Raw genomic sequence first — 22,953 nt, forward strand, 5'->3', positions numbered from 1 at the left:
CGTGAAACGTTCCTCATCGCGAGTTGAATAAGTTGTCAGTTCGCATTATCATGCTTTACCTGGCCCGCTCGGTGCTGGGGCTTCATCTTTCTTGGGAGCGCCTCCGGCTTCTGTTCTCTCTGCCTGTTTCTTGTTTCCAGCATTCATGAGCATTCCAGCAATTGTCGCAATGACTGCACTGATGAACCAAAAAAACCATCTCTTGGAGAAATATTTGCCGAAGGTTGCAAGAAACGCGGATGTTGCGATGGCGAAACCGACAGCCATTGAAATGCCAAGACTTAATTGACTTCAGTATTAATTGGCGAAGTAAATTAGTTCCTTGAATACTTGGCAAGTAGACACAGCCTCTTCTCCTTTTGACAACTGAATTGACGAGTTGCCCTGTAAGTATAAATCAAAACACGCCGCGAACCCGACTGTGCCCTATTTTTGTTCCGATTTAGCGTCCTGGTAAACTATCAAAACTGACCAAACTGGTATGTGTGTGTTAGAATGTCAGGTAACACACGTTCATAGGCTGATTAAAGTAAATTTGGGGATTGGCGTCACCTGCATAGCAGGTAGTTAAAAGTCATAATAATCAAATTCTTTTAGTGTATTTTGTTGATAAAAAAAAAAGTTTTTTAAGCCTATCGTACAGTGTTTTCACTTTTTTAAGACTCTAATTTATAACGAAGTCGAGTTAAATTCTGCGCAGTTAAAATCTAGACAAGTCTAAGTGAATTACAAAGGCTCGAGAATTTTTTTGGCGGACCACACCTCAACGGGAGGCTGGAAAATTAATTCGATTCTCTGTTTGCACCTTCAAAAGGATGAAGGTGTATACAGTTGTATGATATAACGCTTAAGGTCGCAAACGTATGAAACGTACAAACACAAAGATTATGCAGAGGCTCTCTGATATGCGCGCGCCTTTCAATATTGTTTCTTCAACAAAACTAAATCAGTTTACCTCTAAATATTAATTTTACCTCTTAATATTAATTTTAAATGCTAACCACAGCTCATTGCAGTTCAGATATTTTCCTTGGCAAGGTAAAAACCATAAATTTCACATAAGTCTGCTTTCACTTTGCGTAGGACTGCTAAAAACGGGCTTCCTTCATTTTCATCGGCACAGCAGCATTGCAGAGTTCTTTTCTGTATTAAAATTCCCCTCAGTTTATCGTTACACTACCTCTTTTTCCAGTAGCTCTGCCTGTGCACTTTGTTTTATCCCTCAAATAAATATTTCTTATTCGATTTGCAAGTTTTAAGTAATTCGTAGGTACATTTTACACCTGACAGCACATCTGACAGCACAGTCTGTCTGCAAGACGTAGACCGAGAAGGACTGTGACTGAGAGCGAATGTGATCGAGAGGGACTGTGACCGATATTTACAGCGTCTCTTCGTCGATCGTGCGCGAATTTTGAATCAATGATCGGTTTACCCAAAATTGCCTTTGATTCTATGTTTACATTCTTCTTTCTCGCTGACAAATGTCTGGGAAAGACAGACCACTGCAACAGCTACCGTCAAATATAGTAACTGCGAAGGAATTAGCAAGGTAAAACGTTTTATTCGCTGACCTCTACATCATGATCATGTCAAGGAATCGCATTAGTTGAACAACAACAAAGAAATGTTTTTCAGTGGTTTTATGCAACAACTACTTTTTCTTTGATAGAAGTCTTGGTTTGGTCAAGAGGACACTGTCATCTTCCACCAGTCGGAAAAAAGCTCAAAGAGAGATCAGACAACGTGAGTACAGATATATGCATATATATGGCTTATTGACCAAGTGTGAGGTCAAGATGGCTGCATATTGGCCAAGTTCTTTTTTTGCGTGTTTATGGACCGAGACGGAGTCGAGGTCCATAAACACGCAAAAAAAGAACGAGGCCAATATCCAGCCATCTTGGCCGAACAAACTTGGTCAATAAAGGATTTATTATATGGCTTTCAGGAAATTTTTCTTGCGGGACACGGCGGGTAGTCCCGAGCGGGCAAGATAGCTCCATCTTGCCCGCTCGGGTAACCAATCACAGCGCAGGATTTGATTCATCTTGCCCGCTCACGGAGCTAGCCATATAATAAATGCACTTTTTAATTTGTAATTGATATGATGTATGTGCTGGTCGATCAACCTGTTCGTTTCAGCTTAGACTAATGTCTTGGCGAGGAAATCAAATCGATGAACAACAATAATTGATTTTTGGTGAAGCTTGTTAATCAAACGATGTAATGTGACTTTTTAAGCCGAAGGGTACGTTCCTTTCGATCAGTGATCCAAGATCTGTCTGGATCATAGATATGATGCATCAAAGGAACCAATGAATCCACTCTGGTCATGGAATCATAGCCAATCATTCATGGAATCATCCAAGACAAGAGTGGATTCATCAGTTCCTTTGATGCACCATGATCCAGACAGATCTCGGATTTCTGATACTGATCCAGATCACCCCAAAGGAACGCACCCTATAAGTTTTGTTAAATGTACTTAAGACGTAACTGATTTGAATTACAGCTTATTAAAGGACTGAGTCAAAATATTTGTCCATCTTCAATATGTAGATCTTATTATTTTAAAGCTTTTAGTAATTTGTTGGCATTTTATATCATGACATTTAGGAATAATTTTGTTTCCTTTTGTGTCTTTTTACAGGCCAGTCTTTTACATACTTGATTGTTCTTGACTTTGAGTCAACATGTTGGAAAGATAAGAAGATGAATTATGGCCCAGAAATAAGTGAGTAAATATTTGTTGAATCAATCATGCATATTGCAGAGGTAGCCTGGAACTCTCTGAACTCTCTATACACAGAATTTTCATAGTTAGATGGCAGGAACACTGGTTAACGCCAATTTCCCATGAAAATATACATGTATGGAGATATTTGGAGAAATTACCTGTTCTGTGATGTAAACAGTTTCCACTTCCAAGAAGAGGAAAGCTGTGAGCTTCAAGGAACAGATACTGTCAAAGGGCAAAAATTATGTCCTGATATAATATCAATCAAAGGGAATGCATTGTGCTTCTTATGTGCTGATCAATTCCAAGCTTCAACATTCCCCCCACCCCCACCTGCCTGAGAAACCCTTCAGGCATTTGAACTTTTAAAGGTAGACTCGTTCAAAAATGGATGACTGATAAAAGGGAATTCCAGAACATAAATGCACACTGTATAAGAATTTATAATTAAATTTTTAGGAGCAAATAATGGCATCTTATTTTGATATATATGTACATACTTAAACTAAATTCTTCTTTGAACTCATTTAGTTGAATTTCCTGCTGTGCTTCTCAATACATCCACTGGAGAGCTGGAATCAGAATTTCACATGTTTGTGCAGCCTACCGAGCACACAAAGTTGAGTGAATTCTGCAGAGAGCTGACGGGAATCACCCAGGTAAGGTCTGAAAAGCAGAACAATCACCTATGTACAGTGTTATTCAAGACATAAAGGAACACTTGTAGGGAAACTGATCATACAATGCCTGTGTACGCCATTGTCTTGATGTCAAGGAGTTTGCCTCTGACCAATGTGACCTGAAGTTTATTCTGGTGTACAGTGTCATACATAAACATTGCAAATACAACTGGATGGGTTTTTCCACTCTTACTCGTCCTCGCTCCATAGGGGTTAATGGACTATTTCTCTACGTTTTTTCTTTTTTCAGTACGACCTGGCACCTGCCATAACTCTGAGTGGTATAACTTCCATTTTAAGACGTTACAGCTATAATGTTGACAATTAAAAAAAAATTGTCCCCCCTGGAGGGCAGTTGTTGTAAGTGCATCTTGTTGGTCTCCAACAGGTGCCGTTTCAGCTAGTTAGCTACCTACACTGTTGTTTAGATCTTATTGAAAGCACCTCCCTACTTACAGAACAAATTATGTTCAGTGTCTGATTCGTGAAAGGTGTTACACCAACAAAACCACAAATTGATGAGCCAGCCTTGACTTCACTTAAATCAACAGAAATTTATTTAATTTATAATAACTATACTGTACCAATAGATAGATTAAAATACCAATAACATCATGACAAACTAAATGATCAGTTTCGATAATCAGACTTAAAAACATAAAACCCATTGACTGTGAAACAGCTTTCTTGCTTGACTCTGAACTCAAGATGAGTACAACTGAGTTATCAAAATATCAGTCACCAACAAAAATCTTTTTCCAAAACTTCTTCCCAAAGGAGAATGTACGGGTTTCCATACCTGCCCCATGGAAGGCCTCTGAGGGGGACTCTCATATAAAATGGAGACAGGGGTACTTGTCATACCTTTTAGGGGTTACAAAGGCAGAATTGGTACCTGAGGGTGTTCAGCTTCAATAGAAATGGTACCTCATGGGGTTAAAAAATTTCAAGCCACACCCACCAAACAGGATCTTGGTAGGGGTTCTTTTCAAAATTTTTGATGAGCACCCCTGTCCTTTTTATATGGGAGTTTCCCCCCCCCCCCCCGCCCCTCCCCAGGATGGAAGGTCATTGAAAATTCTGAGAGAGTGGGGGATCATTGGTGTGATATCTAATGACTTTACCAATGAAATCAAACGTAGACGTATATGTCGATCTCAGTTTAACCTAATCTTGTAATGGAAAGTTTGTTTTAAAAAAGCTTTCTTACAGAAGAAGCATTTCTTAGAAATTGGTTACAAAGGGTACAAACTGAGATGACATCATCTCTGCTCGAATAACTGGCACCTGATATTTTGTTACAAAGAACCTAGAAGTGAACATTTAACTGGAGAATGAAGTTTCCTTCTCACCTACTACCTATACCTATATCTCTTCATGCCAATGAATTGAAGGCCTCGACATTCTCCTCCATCCATCTCCATTTGCTGCTAGAACTTTCATTTTACCTATGCAAAATATGTTTTGTAGGCTCAAGTGGATGATGGTGTTCCAATTGGCACATGTCTCATGCTGTTTGGACGCTGGTTACAGGAGATGAAAGATAAAAAAGGCTTCAAATTTCCTTGTGAGGGGGCACAGAAAAAAGATCAGGAAAACAACATGGAGAGTTTGGACAAGTGGTGCACTTTTGTTACATGGTCAGGTAAGTCCAAACTTCTTAGAATCTTAATTGTCAATGTAGAAAGTGGGTTCCATTTGATTTGACCAATAAAAAAACTGAAAAATGACAGATGATGTGACAACATGATGGCAGCTAGAAATCTCACACTTGTCATGTGGTGGCTTGTTCCCACCCCTGCTTCAAAGCTTTAAGAACCGGGATATCAAAATGTTCATGTAATCAAAAGTTTTGTGTTGAGGGTCAATGGTCCAAATCACTATTATATTCCAAGTAAGCTCTTTCATTATTGGTCGAACTGATAACTGCAATCAGATTTTCTTTGTTTTTTTTGAAAAAAGAATGTCTGATCACAGGTTAGTCAAACTGAGCCAGAGGTAGGGGGTGTGGTACCCTAATGACGTACTCAAGAGCCCTCAGATTGGGGTCGTTGCATTGTGCCCTTGGACAAGATAATTTACTCTCACAGCGTCTCTATCCACCTAGGAGTATAATGGCTTCTGGCAATCTGGAGGAGACAACCTGCATGTACAATAGACATGCATCCCATTCAGGGGAGGGGCAATACTCCTAAGTCTCTCTATGCTAATGAAACTAGAGTTCAGGCTAGAAATGATGAACCGGTCTTGGCTTCTCCGATTCATGGGATTGGATTAGATTTAAACCATCTAGTGAGAAGACAAAAGTAGATGAGACATTACAGAAAATTATTTTTTGACATGATTTAAGCACATTTCTATATGCTCTTTACAGACTTTAAAATGTTACTTAACCCATAGGGGACAGTGGCTAGAGATACACTGTAGAATTCTCAGTTTTCTTTGTGTGCATTTTCAACTTGCTTTGCATATATAAAGACTGGGACTTAGGAACTTGCCTTAAAAATGAATGCAGCAGGAAGCAGTTGAGAATGCCTCACCCACTCAGGAGCTGGATTGATCTGCGAGCAACATACAAGGTTAATATTGCGACAAGCCAGGATAGATCTTTTATGGTAAAGGTTGGGCATGAAAACTCCTGTAGCTTCCTTTAAAATTAATAACCAGAGTTTGCTTGTTCAAAGTGGTTAAAAGTTAATCAGAGATTTTTCTTATTTAAATTATCTTCTTTAACTTTTTAAGAGTCTCTGAGGATAGCTTGGTGTGTGAGCACAGTTAACCCACAGTTTGTGACATGGGTTGTTGTACATGATCTGAATTGAACGTCATGAAGAAACATGGGATCTCATAGACATTTTTAACGCCCTCAGTGAAAAGCTTTTGTTTTGGTCTAGGGACTGTATACTAAACTTTTACGTCAGGGACCCACACCAGGGGACGGATCCAGAATTTTTCTTGGGAGGGGTGCAACACTAAGGAATAGTGTAACTCACTAGTGAGGTAAACAAGTTTTAAAAGAAAATATGAAGAAGGCTTCATCTCAGGGGGAGGGGGTGTACACCCCCTGCACCCTCCTCCTAGATCCGCCCCTGCTTTCTGAAGGAGTGGGAACCTTGGTGGCCTCAGGTTGTTGCACTTGTCTCCACATGGAGTGGTCCAGGTTGAAGCTCTGGCCAGGGTTATAATGTGGTGTGTTCTTGTGGCAAGACACGTTACTCTCACAATGAATTTCTCTATACCATGTTGTATAAATGGGTACAGGAAAATTTAATACTGGGGGGCAACCCTGCAATGGACTAGCATCCCATCCCAGGGGGAGTGGAAATACTCCTAGTCGCTACATACCACAGAAACAGGAGATAAGCACCGGCCTGATTGGTCAACTTGACTCATATGCAGACGTTTTACCTTCTTTTAACCACAGTTAAGGGTAACTATACGATGGATGACTAAACATTTCATTTGTAATAGAACTTCTACAGTCGCAAGCCACAGGGATTGGCAGGCGCTCTTCAAGACCTGGGAATCAAATTCTCTGGTAGAGAACATTCAGGTACTTACCAGTTAGCTTCTTTTAACCCTTTACTTTCTAAATGTTAAGGAAGAAACAGCCGAATGGGAAAGCACCATGGTTCAATACAGTGACATCCTGGTACAGTAAACATCTGGATATAAGAACCCAGTGGATTAAGAACCTACCAGCTGAAATATGGAAGTTAACGCCCCCCCCCCTCCCCTCCCTCCCTGCCGCCTGAAATTTGAAGGAGGGTCTTTATACATATTTGTAAGATCAATATCAAAAGCAGGCAATCGTATGAGTAAAATGTACGTCACTACAGCTACAATAGTGTAGTTGAATTGCCTAAAATATTTAAAATAGATCTAAAACTCCAGCTCCCACGAAGTTCCAATATTATAAGATGTGCTGTTTTGTGTAGTTTTAAGTGCAGTTCTGAGCTGTAGCAATCAGTTTAAACGACTGAGTAAAATAATTAGGAACCTAAACCGCCTGATTTCTCACCAAACGCCCGATGTACGTTAGGCTAACTTGCAAAAATGAAGTTAAAATATGCGTTTTTTTCCTGTAACGAAGAAGCAAGGACTTTGAAATGCGTCTTTTTTAGTTTTTGAGCTTAGACATAGCTTCATTCGATCTTAGTGGAGACAAAATCTTGGGCACGGGGGGGGGGGGGGGGTTTGACCCACTGGGCTACTCCCTGAATTACACCGTAGAAAGGCTTTTTTCCCGGGAGGGGGGCCGGGGGGGGAGGCGAGTGTGTATGTTTCGGGGGAGCGTCGTGGATGGCCTCTGGATATTTCATCGTGTTTCAGATAAATATCTGAATCTCTACACCCTTTTCCATAATCATCATTCAAATACCATACGCATGACGAAAATAGAAGAATCTCTATAATTTTAACCAAAGATTTGTGTAAAACGATGACGAAAGTCAGGTTACTGTGGGTGTGTCTTTCTTCAGGTCTAGATGATGCCCGCAATACCGCCGGACTTGCCTGGAGAATGATATCTGATGGTTGTATCATGCAGATAACTAAATCTATAGATGGGGTGTGTATCTCAAATAGATAGGTATTAAAAGTAAACATCTCAAAATCCGTTTATATTATGACTATGTATTTATAGATCCTATAGGCAACCACCCCTACACAGTTGACAAAATCCTGTTGATATCTGTACTGCTTTGAGATCTCCTCTCGTTTTATATTATAGTCACATTTCTTTTAGACACACTATATAAAACTATTTAGTAGCTCCATTTTAGGCCCCATCAACACGACTACTTCTTCATAGGAAGTTAGAGTACGATTTAGTATAAAGAGCATTAAAAAACGGGCACTTGTCGTCTTCGTTTCTGTTACGGAGACTTAATTCACGGTATCGAATCTGCAGTCCTTTTAACGGGTATTTTCGCCCCTGAACCTAAGTTCCTTTCATGTAAAACTGGGTTTTGTTTCAGGCTGGGAACAGAAAACATTTGTTGACTAAATATTTCTGCTTTCGTATGAAACCCATACGTCTGGTGGGGGCATTGAACCTCAAGAAACTTTGGTCACCCTTGGCATGATCGGGAAACCGGTCAAAATGTCCGCAACACAACTTGTTCCCTCAAGAGTACGCAGAAAATAAATAATTAACGTATAAAGATTAAAATTTTTCCTGAAGGGAAAAGTGGCCGTGTAGTACTCGTTTATATAACGTGCCACGCCGACAGTTTAAGCATCCAAGTAAGTTTATTCCATGTAAAAATCCCAATGACGTTTCGTGTCGGGGTTGGGTTGGGAATTGGGTTTTAAAGCGGAGCTCCGGCGGTCGCCAAGGGGAGCCCCATACTCATATAGGAAAGAAGAGGAAACCCATGAGTTGATTTTCTCATGGTTATCATGGCTAGCGGTATTGTTCGTAGGCGCAGTTACAAAACTCAAAACAAAATTCTACCTTTTTCTGGGTTAGCTTAATCGGGCTTTGAACAACCCGGCCCAGGAGCTACGCTTTTAGGCTGGCCTAAATCTATATATATCTTACGGATTGACTTTGACCTGCGATTTTCGTAGTGTGGATTCCGTATTTGGAGGTTCACGATAAATTCCTTGTCTTGTCTGAGGCCCCGTCCACCGTACGCCGGAGGAATTTGAAAGCGGGAGTTTCACTCTGAAAACACATCAAATGTTTTCCGTCGACACTACGCCGGAGGAATTTAAAAACGCAACAATCACCGGTCATTTTGGATCTGTTTGAGGAAACCTCGGTCAGAGAAATCACATGATTATCTGGACGCCATCGTTTTCGAATGCTCCGGTTACAAAGTGTTTTCCGTTCACACGAAAACGAAAAGCCTGAGGCAGCGTCCACACTACGCCGAAGAAATTGAAAACACAGCTTTTATTTCTAGGGTTAGGCCTACCGTCCACACTAATTCGTGTGGGCGGAAAACATTTTGAAAACGGAGCTTTTCGAAAACCATGACGTCACGATAATCATGTGATTTCCCTCAACGAGTGTTCCTCAAACACAAATCCAAAATGACCGGTGATTGTTACATTTTAAATTCCTTTGGCGTGGAGTGAACGGAAAACATTCGATGCGTTTTCAGAGTGAAACCTCCGTTTTTAAATTCCTCCGGTATAGTGTGGACGTTAGTTACCTGAGGTCAATACAGTGGCACCCCGTTAATACGACCACCTTCGGGCCATGGAAAATTGGTCGTATTAACGTGATGGTCGTAATAAAGGGGTTCTTTAAATAGGAAAATGACTGACTGAGCTTTTTTCAGGTCAAAATGAATGGCCGTAATAACCAGGTAGTCGTATTAACGGGGTGGTCGTGAGGCGGGGTTCCACTGTATAGATTTCGTCACTGAACTGTGGAGAAACTTGAAATCTTTCAGTCTCAACATATTACTTTAATTGTATCTCAGTAAGAGAATCTTGATAAAGTGTAAGCCATCTAGAAGGGGAGGGGGTGGGGCGGTCGTTATAGGCGTTTTTCTCAACTGAAGTTAATTCCTCTCAAGTTATTTTTAAAGATGGTACCCAGTTCTCTCGCGTATAATGCTACCAAGCGCGTTGCGTGGGTGTTTCATGAAGGATGAAAACACGAGTGAGGTCGCTTGGCCTGTCCACGTGACCAAAATTCGCGTCACAGGATTGGCTATTTCCAGAACTTCCCGGGATTGCTATATGGCCGAGGGATTAACTCTCCCACCCTTCATCCTCGCTTGGTTGCAGTTGATTCCTTTTTCGTTTCCTCGAACTTGAAAATAATGACATGGAGTCATCGAAACGTTGTGTAAAAGTTCTTTCGCTTATTTTTATCCTTAAATGTTCTCGAACTGTCAATCAAAATAAATAGATAGAAAAGAGTTAATGGAGTGATCAGTCTCGAAAAAAATTAACGAAAAAAACTCCAATGTTTAAAACAATGTTAACTTTTTTCTTTCCATATTGTACCAATTTTTAACATATCGTTCGGGATCAATAGTATGAAATTTATGTTTAGGTGTGAAAAACAAATACAATAAAAAAGGTCGACGAAAATGGGGTTTTTTTTCCTGCGTAAAGCAATCTCTTCATTGTGCGCCTTCGTGTTAAGTACGATGTTATTCTGAATAAATTAATGCAGAACACTTTTGCTCCGAAGAATTTATGACGTGTTTGTATGACGTTAAATCGTGGACAAAATGTTCATCTCGTCGTCTCGTCACTTCAACTTGTCGTCTCGTCGTGTCAACTCACCGTATCGTCGCCTCAACTCGCTGTATCGTCGTCTCAACTCGTCTTCTCTTCACGTCAACTTGTCGTCTTGTCGTGTCAACTTGTTATCTCGTCGTGCCAACTCACCGTATCGTCGCCTCAACTCGCTGTATCGTTATCTCAACTCGTCTTCTCGTCACGTCAACTTGTCGTCTTGTCGTGTCAACTTGTTATCTCGTCGTGCCAACTCACCGTATCGTCGCCTCAACTCGCTGTATCGTTATCTCAACTCGTCTTCTCTTCACGTCAACTTGTCGTCTTGTCGTGTCAACTTGTTATCTCGTCGTGCCAACTCACCGTATCGTCGCCTTAACTCGCTGTATCGTTATCTCAACTCGTCTTCTCGTCACGTCAACTTGTCGTCCCGTCGTGCCGTCCTCTCAACTCGTCGTGTTAACTCGTCATCTCCTCGCCTCAGCTTGTCGTGTCGTCGTGTCGTCTTTTCAACTCGTCGTCTCAACTCGTAACTGCGTCACTTCAACTTGTCGTCTCGTCGTGTCAACTCGTCATCTCGTGGTCTCGTCACGGCACTAGCCGCCATCTTGAATGTTGGGGTCTCAAATATAATAAATATTCCTAACTGTACGTTAAAAAAGGTCCTAAATGTAATAAAATTTGGCCCTAAATGTAATTAAGGTCCTAACTGTAGTACCATTCGGCCCTAAATGGGATAAAGGTCCTACGTGTAATAACGTTTGGTCCTAAATGTATGTAGTAAGGTTACCGACTGCCATATTGGTATTTAGGCAGTCTAAAAGTTGTACGTAACCAGGAGCATATCACTCCTGAAGTGACGAATTATTTGCTGTAATTACATACAGCGACTAGCAGAGCAGAGGCACAAGCTCAGTGGCTGCGGAACGAAATGAAAAATAAGGAGCAGGAGGGAAATAGAGAACACAGGATTTGAAAAAATATGCTCGAGACGGTACAGCCAAAGCGGATCGCCAAGTATCCGAAAATGCTCGAGAGGTAATAGGGGCTGCCAATCGGTGTTCATATTTCTTTTCAAAACCTGTTGATGTGTTTGCTTTGAAGGCAAAGTACTAATCGAACCACCCTGTGTGCTTTCCCTGGAGCACCCTTCCAGACGGGCTATCTTTTTTGGCATGTACGTAAACAGTTATAACATGAGGGTCTCTATATATGGGGTAAACCATTAGCCGCAAAACGGCCAAAAATTAAGCTATTAGGCGTAGAAACTGGAAAAAAACTAACCGTTAATCGTAAAAAATGTCAGCTATAAAGTATACATGCCATGAAATCTGGATGGTTTTCCCATGCTACGTCACGCTTCGATGACGCTTTCTAAACTCTGGTGGAAGGGCTGTGAATTTTGCATTCAAAGGCGGGCTTTGTTGTAGCCGGGTAACTAGGTTAACCAGGAAGCCTCTTTACATGTTAACAAGCTCTAAGAAAGAGTAGCTTCAAAAAAGAACCGAGGAGGCGGGGATGATGGACGTTCACCAGAACTTACTCAATCATTCATGTATTAAAAGATATTCGTCCAAATTTATACCTTCTATTTATACCTTCTATTGTTAACTAGAAGTCTGTTGATGTTGACTCCTGTAAAATAAGACATGCGATAAAGATAAAGTGAAATTGTGACTCACTTCTGTGGCATCGGAATATTAAAGAACATTAATTGCAATCGCCATTAACTTAAAACATTTTTGCCTTTCTTCCTTTGTATTGTTACCAAACAGATTTTTTAATGCTGGGGCGGAGCTGTTAGCGTACTCTGCGCTACATCCAACTACAAACTCTTTTCTCTTCTGGACTGTCTTTTACAAACTAAAACTCGCGATTATATAGCTACGCATTAGCAAGCTGTACAGCGATTGGCTAATACGGTGTTTCCGAAATAAGACAAAGAATAAAGAAACAACGATGCCTGCGGTAAACGGCGTTTTGGGCTTGGCCAAAAGATAGTGAGAATTATCTCGATCACGTATGGTCATGGGAATCGCGGTTTCCGCAGTCCCTAAATCATACGTGCACGTACTAACTCTGAGAAAGCTGACGTTGCTAAATTACTAACCCTAATCAACCAATATTCTTATGAATTACTAAAACTGATCAACAAATATTCTCAGCAATGTTTCTAGATGCACAACCTTGGCGGGTTAACCCCGCGGGTCAGATGTCGCCCCGGGCTCCTTTGATCATTTTGGTCACCTGTTTTCCAGTGTTCAAAGGTTAATCGATCTCCTGGACCGCGTTGTGGGTTACCGAAAAGGAAATAGTTATTCTTGCCAAAACATAGCGTAAAACACACAAGGAAACTCTTTTGATAACAACATTTTCTCGTGGGAACTTTTGCCCGAAACACGTGTGGAGATTAACGTGACAAGGTTGCTTGTTCGGCTTTCTGTAACGCTTGTTTGCGTTACTCATATGAAAGCTAGAATTTCATAAAATATTCTTTAACAGTATAATTAAAGCAAAAGGCCAAACATTTAAGTATTGTCTACTTACCACAGTCTGTGATTTCAGGTTTATGTGAGGTTTTCATGCTCGAAACTTTTAAATTTTGGGCCAAAATGTATTACATTAATGACCAAAGTTATTACACATTTAGGACCTTTATCACATTTAGGGCCAAATTTTATTACATTCAGGACCTTTTTTATGTACATTTAGGAATATTTATTACATTTGAGACCCCAACATTCAAGATGGCGGCTAGTACCGTGACGAGACGACGAGATGACGAGTTGAGACGACGAGACGACAAGTTGAAGTGACGCAGTGACGAGTTGAGACGAGGGGACGACGAGTTGAAAAGACGACACGACGAGACGACAGGCTGAGGCGAGGAGATGACGAGTTAACACGACGAGTTGAGAGGACGACACAACGGGACGACGACTTGACGTGACGAGAAGACGAGTTGAGATAACGATTCAGCGAGTTGAGACTACGATACGGTGAGTTGACACGACGAGATAACAAGTTGACACGACAAGACGACAAGTTGAAGTGAAGAAAAGACGAGTTGAGACGACGATACAGCGAGTTGAGGCGACGATACGTTGAGTTGACACGACGAGATGACAAGTTGAAGTGACGAGACGACGAGATGAACATTTTGTCGTCATATATTTGTCCGTGATGATTTGCTCAACTTGAAATTCATATTCATGAGAAGTACCAAGACACGCCGTTCATGGCCGGCGTGTGCGAAGACATGGCCTGTGTTCTTGTTGAAGACGAATTTTACCTGTGGAGATGAAAGAACCGAGTGTTGAAGACTTCCACAACTAAAGGAGAAAGAATCTTTGGCCAAGCTTTGCTGTTTAATGGTAAGTACCTGAGCTTTGTGCGCTAAATATTCAAATGTAAAACGTCCCAGTCGACCGTTTGCACGCGACAGAGATGAGAGTTGTTTCGTTCCGAATATCATTTTCGTACCTTCTGGAGCCATTTCTGTCTTGTTCTTTGTAATAGAACGTAGCGTGGAACATTCACAAGGTTTTTTGATTAGGAGAGTTTGCTCTTTACATTGTTGTTGTTGTTGTTGTGCGTCAAACTTTTCAGTGTCCGATGAATAAAGGTCCTGTGAGGACGACAGATTATCACCTCAAGTCAAGTTGTTACTGACATCAATTCATGGAAATATACTGACCTGCTCTATGAATTAAATAATTTGCCAAGTTGACTTTCCTTCCTAGTTTTGTTCAACACTATTTTATCGCTTGTGCGACATGAAATTTTCTCGCTTGTGCGACATGAAATTTTCTCGCTGTGTTAAAATTTTAATTGCTTTCCTACTATCGTTCTCTGGCTTCGGGAGATTATAAGTTCACAAACTGTCATCTCTTAATCTGTCTAACATTTTTATTTGTTTATTTTGCTCAGAGGGAATACAACACCACGAGTGCAAGAACACAAACAAGGAGGATAAATCAATGGATCATAAAGCGGCGAAGAACACAACTAAAGATAAGCCGAGAATATAACGTTTAATTAAACCTAAATTTCCGATACGGCAATGGTGGTTTTGTTTTAAATTACGCGCCTTTCAGATGCATAATTATTAACTTCCGCTTTCAAAGCCATTTACACTTTTCAGGGGCACCCTTTGAAAGGAGTTTAAACTTCAAACTTCAAACTTCAAAATAGAAATTAAAGCTTGCAATTGTCATTATGTCTCGTTTATCGTTTTTGAGATGTCGAACGTATATTTTGATATGCACATTGTTTAAGATTCCCAAGCTTTACATTAAAACTTGAGACAATTGTCTAGCATATAATGCCACTCGTGGATAATTGTTTTGGCTCTTTTCCAAAAAAAAAAAAAACGTGGGAGCTGTTGTTTGAATTAGCTACTACAGTTATCGCATGTTGTTTTGAATTCTTAAACTTCACATGGAAACGGCAGACAATTTTAGAGAGTATTTTACTCGCCGATAATTGTTCAATGCAACTTCGCCAAAGTTACGAAATCAAAACCTTTCTACAGTATCACAATTGTATTGTTTAAACAAATGCAAATCAAATCTCTAGCTTCAACGGATATTTCTTGGCATTTGTTTATCGTTCACTCGGTCACTCGCTCGCTTTTAGGTTGAAATCTCAAAGTTATATTTTACTTTGGGTGCCCCTGATACATGTAATCGCTTTTACAATAGAATCTATTCAGTGTTATGGTAATAACGAGGTGGACCTTGAGTCGTACTACAGAACAAGAACAAACTAAAGTAACCAGTTAGAAACAGATGTGTTTTAGTGACAAGCGTCGTTTATTTTGGCCACAATTTGACCGGCAAACTAATTGTCTTGGAGAGCTCAAATTATACAATGATTTGCCAATTTGTCCTGGATACATCAAAATGAATGATTTAGCATGTAATGATTTGCTGCTTATCTAGCCTGTAAACTTTGTCGACCAAATCGTCGTGCAATTCAAATAATTTCGTCTTTATATACGCAGAAACGATTTCATGTTTAGTTTTCTTGAAATTTTGATTCGGATTACTCATGTTGCACCTGGTACGCGTATTAGTTTTGCGGGAGTATTTGTTTTGTAAAACTAAGTTTCAGAAGTAAGGTATTCTTTGGTTTTTTTGAAATTTCCGTTTACCAACTTTGTAAATATTTCCAATATTAAAGATTGTTTCATTGTTGTGTTTGTTTATTTTGCCATGACTTTTATGCAAATGTTTTGCAGAAGTTACTGCCATGGTAACCGCTGTTCAAAATGTTTTTAATTTTCCCGCCAAAAAACTTAGAAAAAATACGGGCGCCTAAAATACGCATGCGCCGATTTTTTTAAAAAATTGTTTGGGAAATTTTAATATAAGATAAATTATCTACTGATGTACTTTGCTGTTGTAGTTTATTTACTTATCGTACAAGTATATTCGCTATAATTACTTAAAGTACATTAAAACAACAGTTTTATTTTACTATTATTCTTTATTGTATAAGCATACCAAGTCTCAATAAAGCACAACAAAACAAGTGTCACTTTGAAATTTCAATTCTCTTTATTTTTTCTTTGTTCTTATATCAATGACTACTTAAATCAATCAATTCTAACATAGTTTTCTTAATTAGTTAACTGAAATTTAATTAGAAGGTGTCAACAAAAAATGTTCCCTCTATATACTAAGACTTTTGGCGGGAAAATTTGGACAAATTTGCACAGCGTTTCCCCTGACAACAATTTTTGCAATCAAACAAAGAAGGCCTCGTTTTAAGTATTTTCCGCCAAAAAATTGCACAGCATCTCGCAAAGAAACTAACCATAATTTCAAGTTTGCCAATTCTTCTAGTGACATTTTGAACAAACATACTCCGAAATGTCGTCCACAAAATAATTTTAAGCCAGTTTCGTATGCGAGATGCTGTACCAAAGCACAAGTAACATGCAGGCTTTAAACTGTGAATTTTTTTGCGTTTTGAAACATTAGAGGTGGAAATAAATTGTATTATTTTTTAACTTTTCACTCGACACGAAACTATTCATTGACAAGTGTTTTTAACCATTTTTTTTTGCCTTGCAATCTTTTCAATTTTTTCTCGTTTTAAAGTTTCAAAACGGTTTAAAGCCAAGCATGTTACTTACCCTATGATAAAGATAATGTCTGGTTCCAGAGCGGGTATTTTCTTACTAGTGTTTTCTTGATTAAAATGCGAAATGTTAACGCGTGCAAAAATTCCACTTCACTGAAAAAATGGTCTGTTTTGGAATTTATTGAGGTGACTCTTTCTCTCTTTCTTTACTGCTGAAATAATAGCTAATTCGAGTTAATGCCTCTGCAAACTGTGTTTTGAGATCAGTACAAGACAATTCAAATAAAGCTTCTAGTCTTTTTAATGACGAAATCACAAAGTAAAATCCTGACATTTCAAAGAGGAAACACGAGCACATATACAAACATCTCTTTGCCTGAAGAATCATTAACTATTTTCGACCTTGACTTAGAAATTTGGCAGTGAAATAACTTATTACACAACGACAATTACAAAATGTTTGCAAATATTTATCGCAAAAGTTTAACGTTTTTCATTTACGTTATGTAAAAGTTCAATGGGAAAGGTAAGTTAATAGCAAATTCCTCCTCGTGTCCGTTTTAAACTCTGAAAATTTGTCAAAACAGCACATTTTTAATTATATCTGTTTTTTTTAAAGTGGCCGTGTCAATTTTGCGACAATTAAGCTTGTAGATGAGGAAACGTGATTGAAACTTTACTCCTTTGAGATGTGAATGTCAAAGAAAATTTTGCCACCAAAGATAGCAAAAATGGAAAAATTTCCACTCGTCTTGAATCAAAACTACAGTAGACAATTTAACTGGCAAGACTTTCATCGTTTATGAATTGATATTAAAATTGCAATTCTTTGATTTTATCAATGCTTCGGCATTCTACAGCCAAAATTAAAATAATTTGTAGTACATGTGAAATGTAAATAGGCCAAGCTCTGTAAATTTTTTTCAGAAAGTTAACAGCTTTGCACATGATCTGAAAACTAAATTCACTTGGAAATAGTATATAGCAAAAAGGTATTTTCTCCACTCGTGGTGTTTTGAGTTCATTACAGACAATTCACCTTGAAAAATACTATTCATTCAATTCCGCGTCTGGTACAAACTTAGTCTCTACACTGTAGTGTTTTGAAATTGTTGCAGTCAATTTACATTGCAAGAATTTTAGATAAAGAAGCCGAATTAAGAAAAACGCTATCGTTGTACAGTAACATACGAGCAAATTTAATTAATCGCGTTTGTTTTCTTAAAAGTCAGTGACAATTTTGTCCTAATTCTCAATCTATAGTTTCTTTTCATTGAAATATTTTGTTATTTCAAACCAATAAAATAAACTGTATAAAAACAAATAAAATCATTTGTATATTTTGTCAAATAAATGAAAGTTTTTATCATCGCCTGTAACTTCAGCTGCCGATATTTGAGGAAAAAAAAAACGCTTTTGTGGAACCAGACATTACCTTTCCTTAACCTCTTAACCCAACATACACCTTGAATGTACGTATTTCAAAGGTTCATTGTAACACAGATCGAGAAAAGTAAAACAAGAAAAAGGATAATTAGTTACTCGAAACAAATTGACCCATATAAACGAATTGATGTAAAAAACCCGTGAAATAGAAATCAGACAATATCTTGCCTTTAGATCCTAATTCCAATGTAGTATTTTGTTTATGTTTGAGAACAAGATTCTCGGTATTCAATTTTGATTCACGGGTTTCGAAAAATTGCTCCAGCAAACTTCTAATTTTCGGATGTTGCAATGAAAACCTTTCAAACACGCACATACTCCAATAATGTTGTGAGCTGCAAACAAAGGTGGCATTGTACATTGAACTTTGTTAACTATAAATCCTCGAGTACAAAAAGAAAATAAAAATAAAACAATTTTTTTTTACAGTCGCGATATATCTTCAAAGCCAAAAATCAAACTTTACTTAACTCGGCTTCCGCGGTCAGTGCCACCTTGAAAGTTGCATCTGACAATAGTTGATGTAAGACGATGTAACATTGAGCGATTAACTAGATATTGAACGGACATTGATTAAAACTGAATCAACTGTAAATTTAAAACGTGAAAATTTTACGTTTGTCTTTATGATAACAGATAGATCTCAAATCTTAAAAAAATGACTTATATTCCTCCCTTCTGCACATTTCTGTCAGTTGGAATTTGCCTCGTTTCAGACTGTTTGATTTCATTTGTAGCAGAATCTCATAAATTTCCTTCAACCTTTTTGCATCTTTTCATTGACTAGTATTAACTGTGTCCTCACATTACTACGGGCTTGTTATTCCAAGCTATCAGGTCTTGACACTTGATACAGTTTTATCAACTTGCCCCCATCTTGAACAGGCGAAAATTTGTAGAATTTCAAGGTACAAAAAAATATCTTATCACGAAAGTAAAAAATAAAATCGCTCAGTGTTGCACGATCTCCGATTGAAATGGTGGCCAGAATATTCACATGTACATCTCGTTGTTTTCGTCAATTTTGATGAAAGACGCATCCGTTCTTGTCTTTTGGTCCAAACGTTTTTGCAGTTTTTTTGACACTTCTCGATCAGTGTAACTGAAAATGTCGATCGTTATTTGATCAAAAATTTATTTCTTCTAGATCGAACTTGGATAATCTGCATGTGTTTGAAAACTAGTCGTATTACATTAAGCCACCATTAAATCGGAATACAATATTGTAAATTAAATCTTATCCTTACGATGGCTCCTCCAGTGCTTGTGATTTTCCATCTTCGTCTTGTCACATTCTTGTCTTCTTTTCCACTCTGTAAGAAAACAAGTAAAGAACAATTTAACCAAAGTTCAACGGAAAAAAGTGAATATTATCAAGGTCCTTGCAAAAGTAAACGCTGCAGTATATTCAGGATATGTTCAAATATTCTTCAAGAGGAAAGCATTGCGACGGAAAGCCATACGCGGGTTAAAAATATGTTTGTCAAAACTTTTACTGGTATCGACTTGAGACTAACACAACAACAAAAATACACCGCTTGTGGTCATTCGAATACGATGAATATCGACTTGTTTCCGGGTGGCAGGTTCTTTTATCGTTATTTTTCGGACTTGAGATATTTTTAAGAACGACTTGGGTTTACTTTGAAAACATGTTAATTGGTGATGTACAAATGGCATGGTCGCTTGTGCTTGTTTCTCTAAGACGTCTACCAACTTCCGAGAGCATTTTAATTTCTTTAAACAACTAAATTAAGGAGCAGTAACGTTTTCTTGTTAGCAAGCTTATCCAAGGTACATATTTAACCATTCTTAAGAGCGAAATTATTTGTCCAACGATTTTGGAATACACGCCAACAACGAAACGACCAAAACACGTGCAAATTGCAGCGACTCTGGAATGTCTTCGTTCTGCTTATTAGTGAAGGAAAGAGTTCAGAAAAAACTACTCACCATTTACTTCACTCTGCTAAATATTCTGTGTTCCAGTTGGTCTTCACTGCTCTTGAGTTTCCTTCGTTGTTTATGGAAAAACGAAACCACGTCTTCGCACGTCAACGAAATGTTTGAAATGAAGCAAATTCTCTCTCTCTCATGAATATGGATTACAAGCTGGAACCAATTGTTAGTCAACAAGCCACATTTGTTTAACAATTCCCGCTTTGCTCGTGGCAATTTGTGATGTTTATTAATAGGGCAAAACATGCTATCAGCGCGTTTGTGAGTCAACCTAGTACCTTTGGACTTACAAACAATTTACAGCAAAATCACAGCTGTGGAAGCTTGAAGAATAGTTATAAGCATTCAGAAGAGGGAATCCAACAGAAGTTCGAGTAAAAAGTGGGCAAAAACTTTATGCCGAGATTATTTACATGGTATTGCAAACTTTCTAACAACACCAAATGTCGAAAACAAATGTTGAAGTTCATATGAAACACTTGAATGTACAGTTGAAATGAAACTGATGATTAAATTTTATCCGTGTTTCAACAATTTCACTGAACTTTGAAATTTATCTTCTCGATTTTCCGTGGGAAATTGTTTATGGTGTTATTTCAGGCAAATGTTTACATCTTTAGCTTTTAGGAAATGCAAAAAAGACTGTTATATGATTAAAATTATTCTGGTACAAGATTTTTGTTCACTTAAAAGTAAAATTGCTCGATTTCCTGTCTGATTTCGTATTTTGATCGAGCTTACTTAGCTCTTAATAGCGTATCGGGTATAAATAAAGTGTTAATAGAGTGATTGCCTGATTGCTTGCTTGCTCGCTTGACTTACTGAATGATTGATTTTGATTTATTTTGATTGATTTTGATTGATTTGGAAATGAGTGTTTTTATACTCTTTTTTTATACTTTTGGCGTCTACGAGTTTGTTTTCCAAACTAAACGCTACGGGAAATCAATATAAACATATTGAATCCGTTAAATAATTCGAGTTTCATTTCTGCTTTCAGATGTTGGAAAAGCTTTGGGAGATTGTGGCGCAGAGTGTTAACTCGCAAAGAGATTCATCATCATCAAGCAAGGAACATATTTTGAAGTGTTACAATGATATGAAAAGCAAGGCTCTCACAGCGCATACAAAGCGTCAGATAAAACCATCTCCAGCTTCAGAAAAAAATTTGCACAGGAGTTTAGACTTTTCCAGACTGCCGTCTGAGAACCACGTTGAAGGTGACATGATTGCTGACCCACTGAACACTGCAGTTAAAAGTAAAATTTTGGGATCGGGAGTTGGTTATCTCCGTCAAAAGTTGACAGCTGTCAAAGATAAAGACAAGCTTCTCAAAATTCAAGTCAAAGAGGCTAAAACCGACGACGAGCGCAGAGCTCTGACTATTGTACCTGGTCTTAAAAGGAGCGCACCACAAAACATTGCTTGCGCGACTTTGGTAAGTATTAGCTCCAAATCAAGCAATGGCTGTGACAGCGCTTCTACGAGCCTTATAACACCGTCAACATGTTTGTCAAGTTTGAACAAGAGACCTAGAGAATGCTGTGGTGATTTCAGACGTGAAACGCCGAAATCTTCTACAACAGGACTTATTTTAAGAAAAGGGCTCGCGAAGCAAACACTGAGCGAGAAGAAGCGCGCAGCTGTAGGATGCAGTGATCGCCAAGTGTTGATTGGAATTGGACAGAGCGAAAGCAAGACGAACATCCAGCCGTGTAAACCCTCAAATATTGAATCTAGGCCTGTAACAGTACCCTCACTTAGGCCCCAAGTAAAACCAACGTCCGTTAAGGGTGAACAAAAACAAAACCAAGACCTGGAGAAAAATAACAACTGCATCCCATATGCTTCAGCTTCTCATACAGCAGTTTCACAAAAAGCCAGAACACTTCCTACACCCACGAACTACTCAATGCGCTTGGGTAAAGCGTTCACCACCCCTATGGGGAATCCTCGCCCGTTCACCCCACCCTCTGTTGTGAGAACAAATGTGAATTCCCCAGTCACCCCACCCGTAATTTCTTTCAATGGAGGTGGTGTCACTCCACCGCTGTGTAAATGTGGGCGCCGCACTCGGCGAAGATGTGTTGTGAATCCGGGACCTAATCAGGGGAGAGCTTTCTTTACCTGCTCGTTCAATCATGGCAAGTCAGGTCTAGGGTCAAATGTCAGTAAAAGGAAGTCTGAAGGTGGCTGTAAGTTTTTTCGTTGGGAGGTTCGTTTATAGAATTGTGCAATCAAAGAGATTACTGTAGTGGTTTGTGACACGTGTTCAACCTCGATCCCAGGCTCTCTCTCCTATTCCTCCCTTGTGGGAGCATGGGATTGAGATTGAGAAGAATAAATAAATATGACCTCATAACAGAAACTGTAGTTGTTTTTATGTTTAATAGCTATGTAAACTAGCTATGCTGTGTTCAATCTTGCTTCACCCTACAGCTCTGTGGGATCACGAACACTCATTTTGACATATAGGTATCGCTCCTTAGTCATACTCAATAGATTATATCTACTCAAGTTGTGGCACACTTCTCATTTCCCCTCCTAACCATGAAGCCTCACGGTCCCTTCCATGGGAACGAGGCATACCTTGCCAATAATTATTACACAGACAACTGCAGACAGTTTATTATGGTCATCAAGATGTTTATTGTGAACTTGAGCTTAGACATTCATGGCGTTTGAACACAGAGACAACCTAATAATTTCCTGTCACTTGCTGAGATTGTGGAATGTATTTCCTTGCCATTTTTCCAACAACATGTATGACTGCCAAATATTTCTGACACAGAAATAGTCCTGACACTTAAAGTTCAACTTTGCTAAAATAAA

The 22,953-nt window shown here is 38.9% G+C and overlaps 1 protein-coding gene across 1 annotated transcript; it reads left to right on the top strand.

The window, feature by feature from the left end:
- The first annotated feature begins 1,144 nt into the window (after positions 1 to 1,144).
- Positions 1,145 to 8,102, top strand: LOC145491040 (ERI1 exoribonuclease 2-like). Its single transcript, XM_081470181.1, has 8 exons — positions 1,145 to 1,552; positions 1,673 to 1,746; positions 2,654 to 2,737; positions 3,272 to 3,399; positions 4,891 to 5,065; positions 5,899 to 5,999; positions 6,892 to 6,973; positions 7,902 to 8,102. Exons 1-8 carry the CDS (start codon positions 1,485 to 1,487, stop codon positions 8,009 to 8,011), a joined length of 822 nt encoding a protein of 273 aa, XP_081326307.1. The 5' UTR covers positions 1,145 to 1,484; the 3' UTR covers positions 8,012 to 8,102.
- Positions 8,103 to 22,953: the final 14,851 nt, after the last annotated feature.

Source organism: Orbicella franksi, chromosome 6 (genome assembly GCF_964199315.1).
Source record: "Orbicella franksi chromosome 6, jaOrbFran1.1, whole genome shotgun sequence".
Lineage (NCBI taxonomy): Eukaryota > Metazoa > Cnidaria > Anthozoa > Scleractinia > Merulinidae > Orbicella > Orbicella franksi.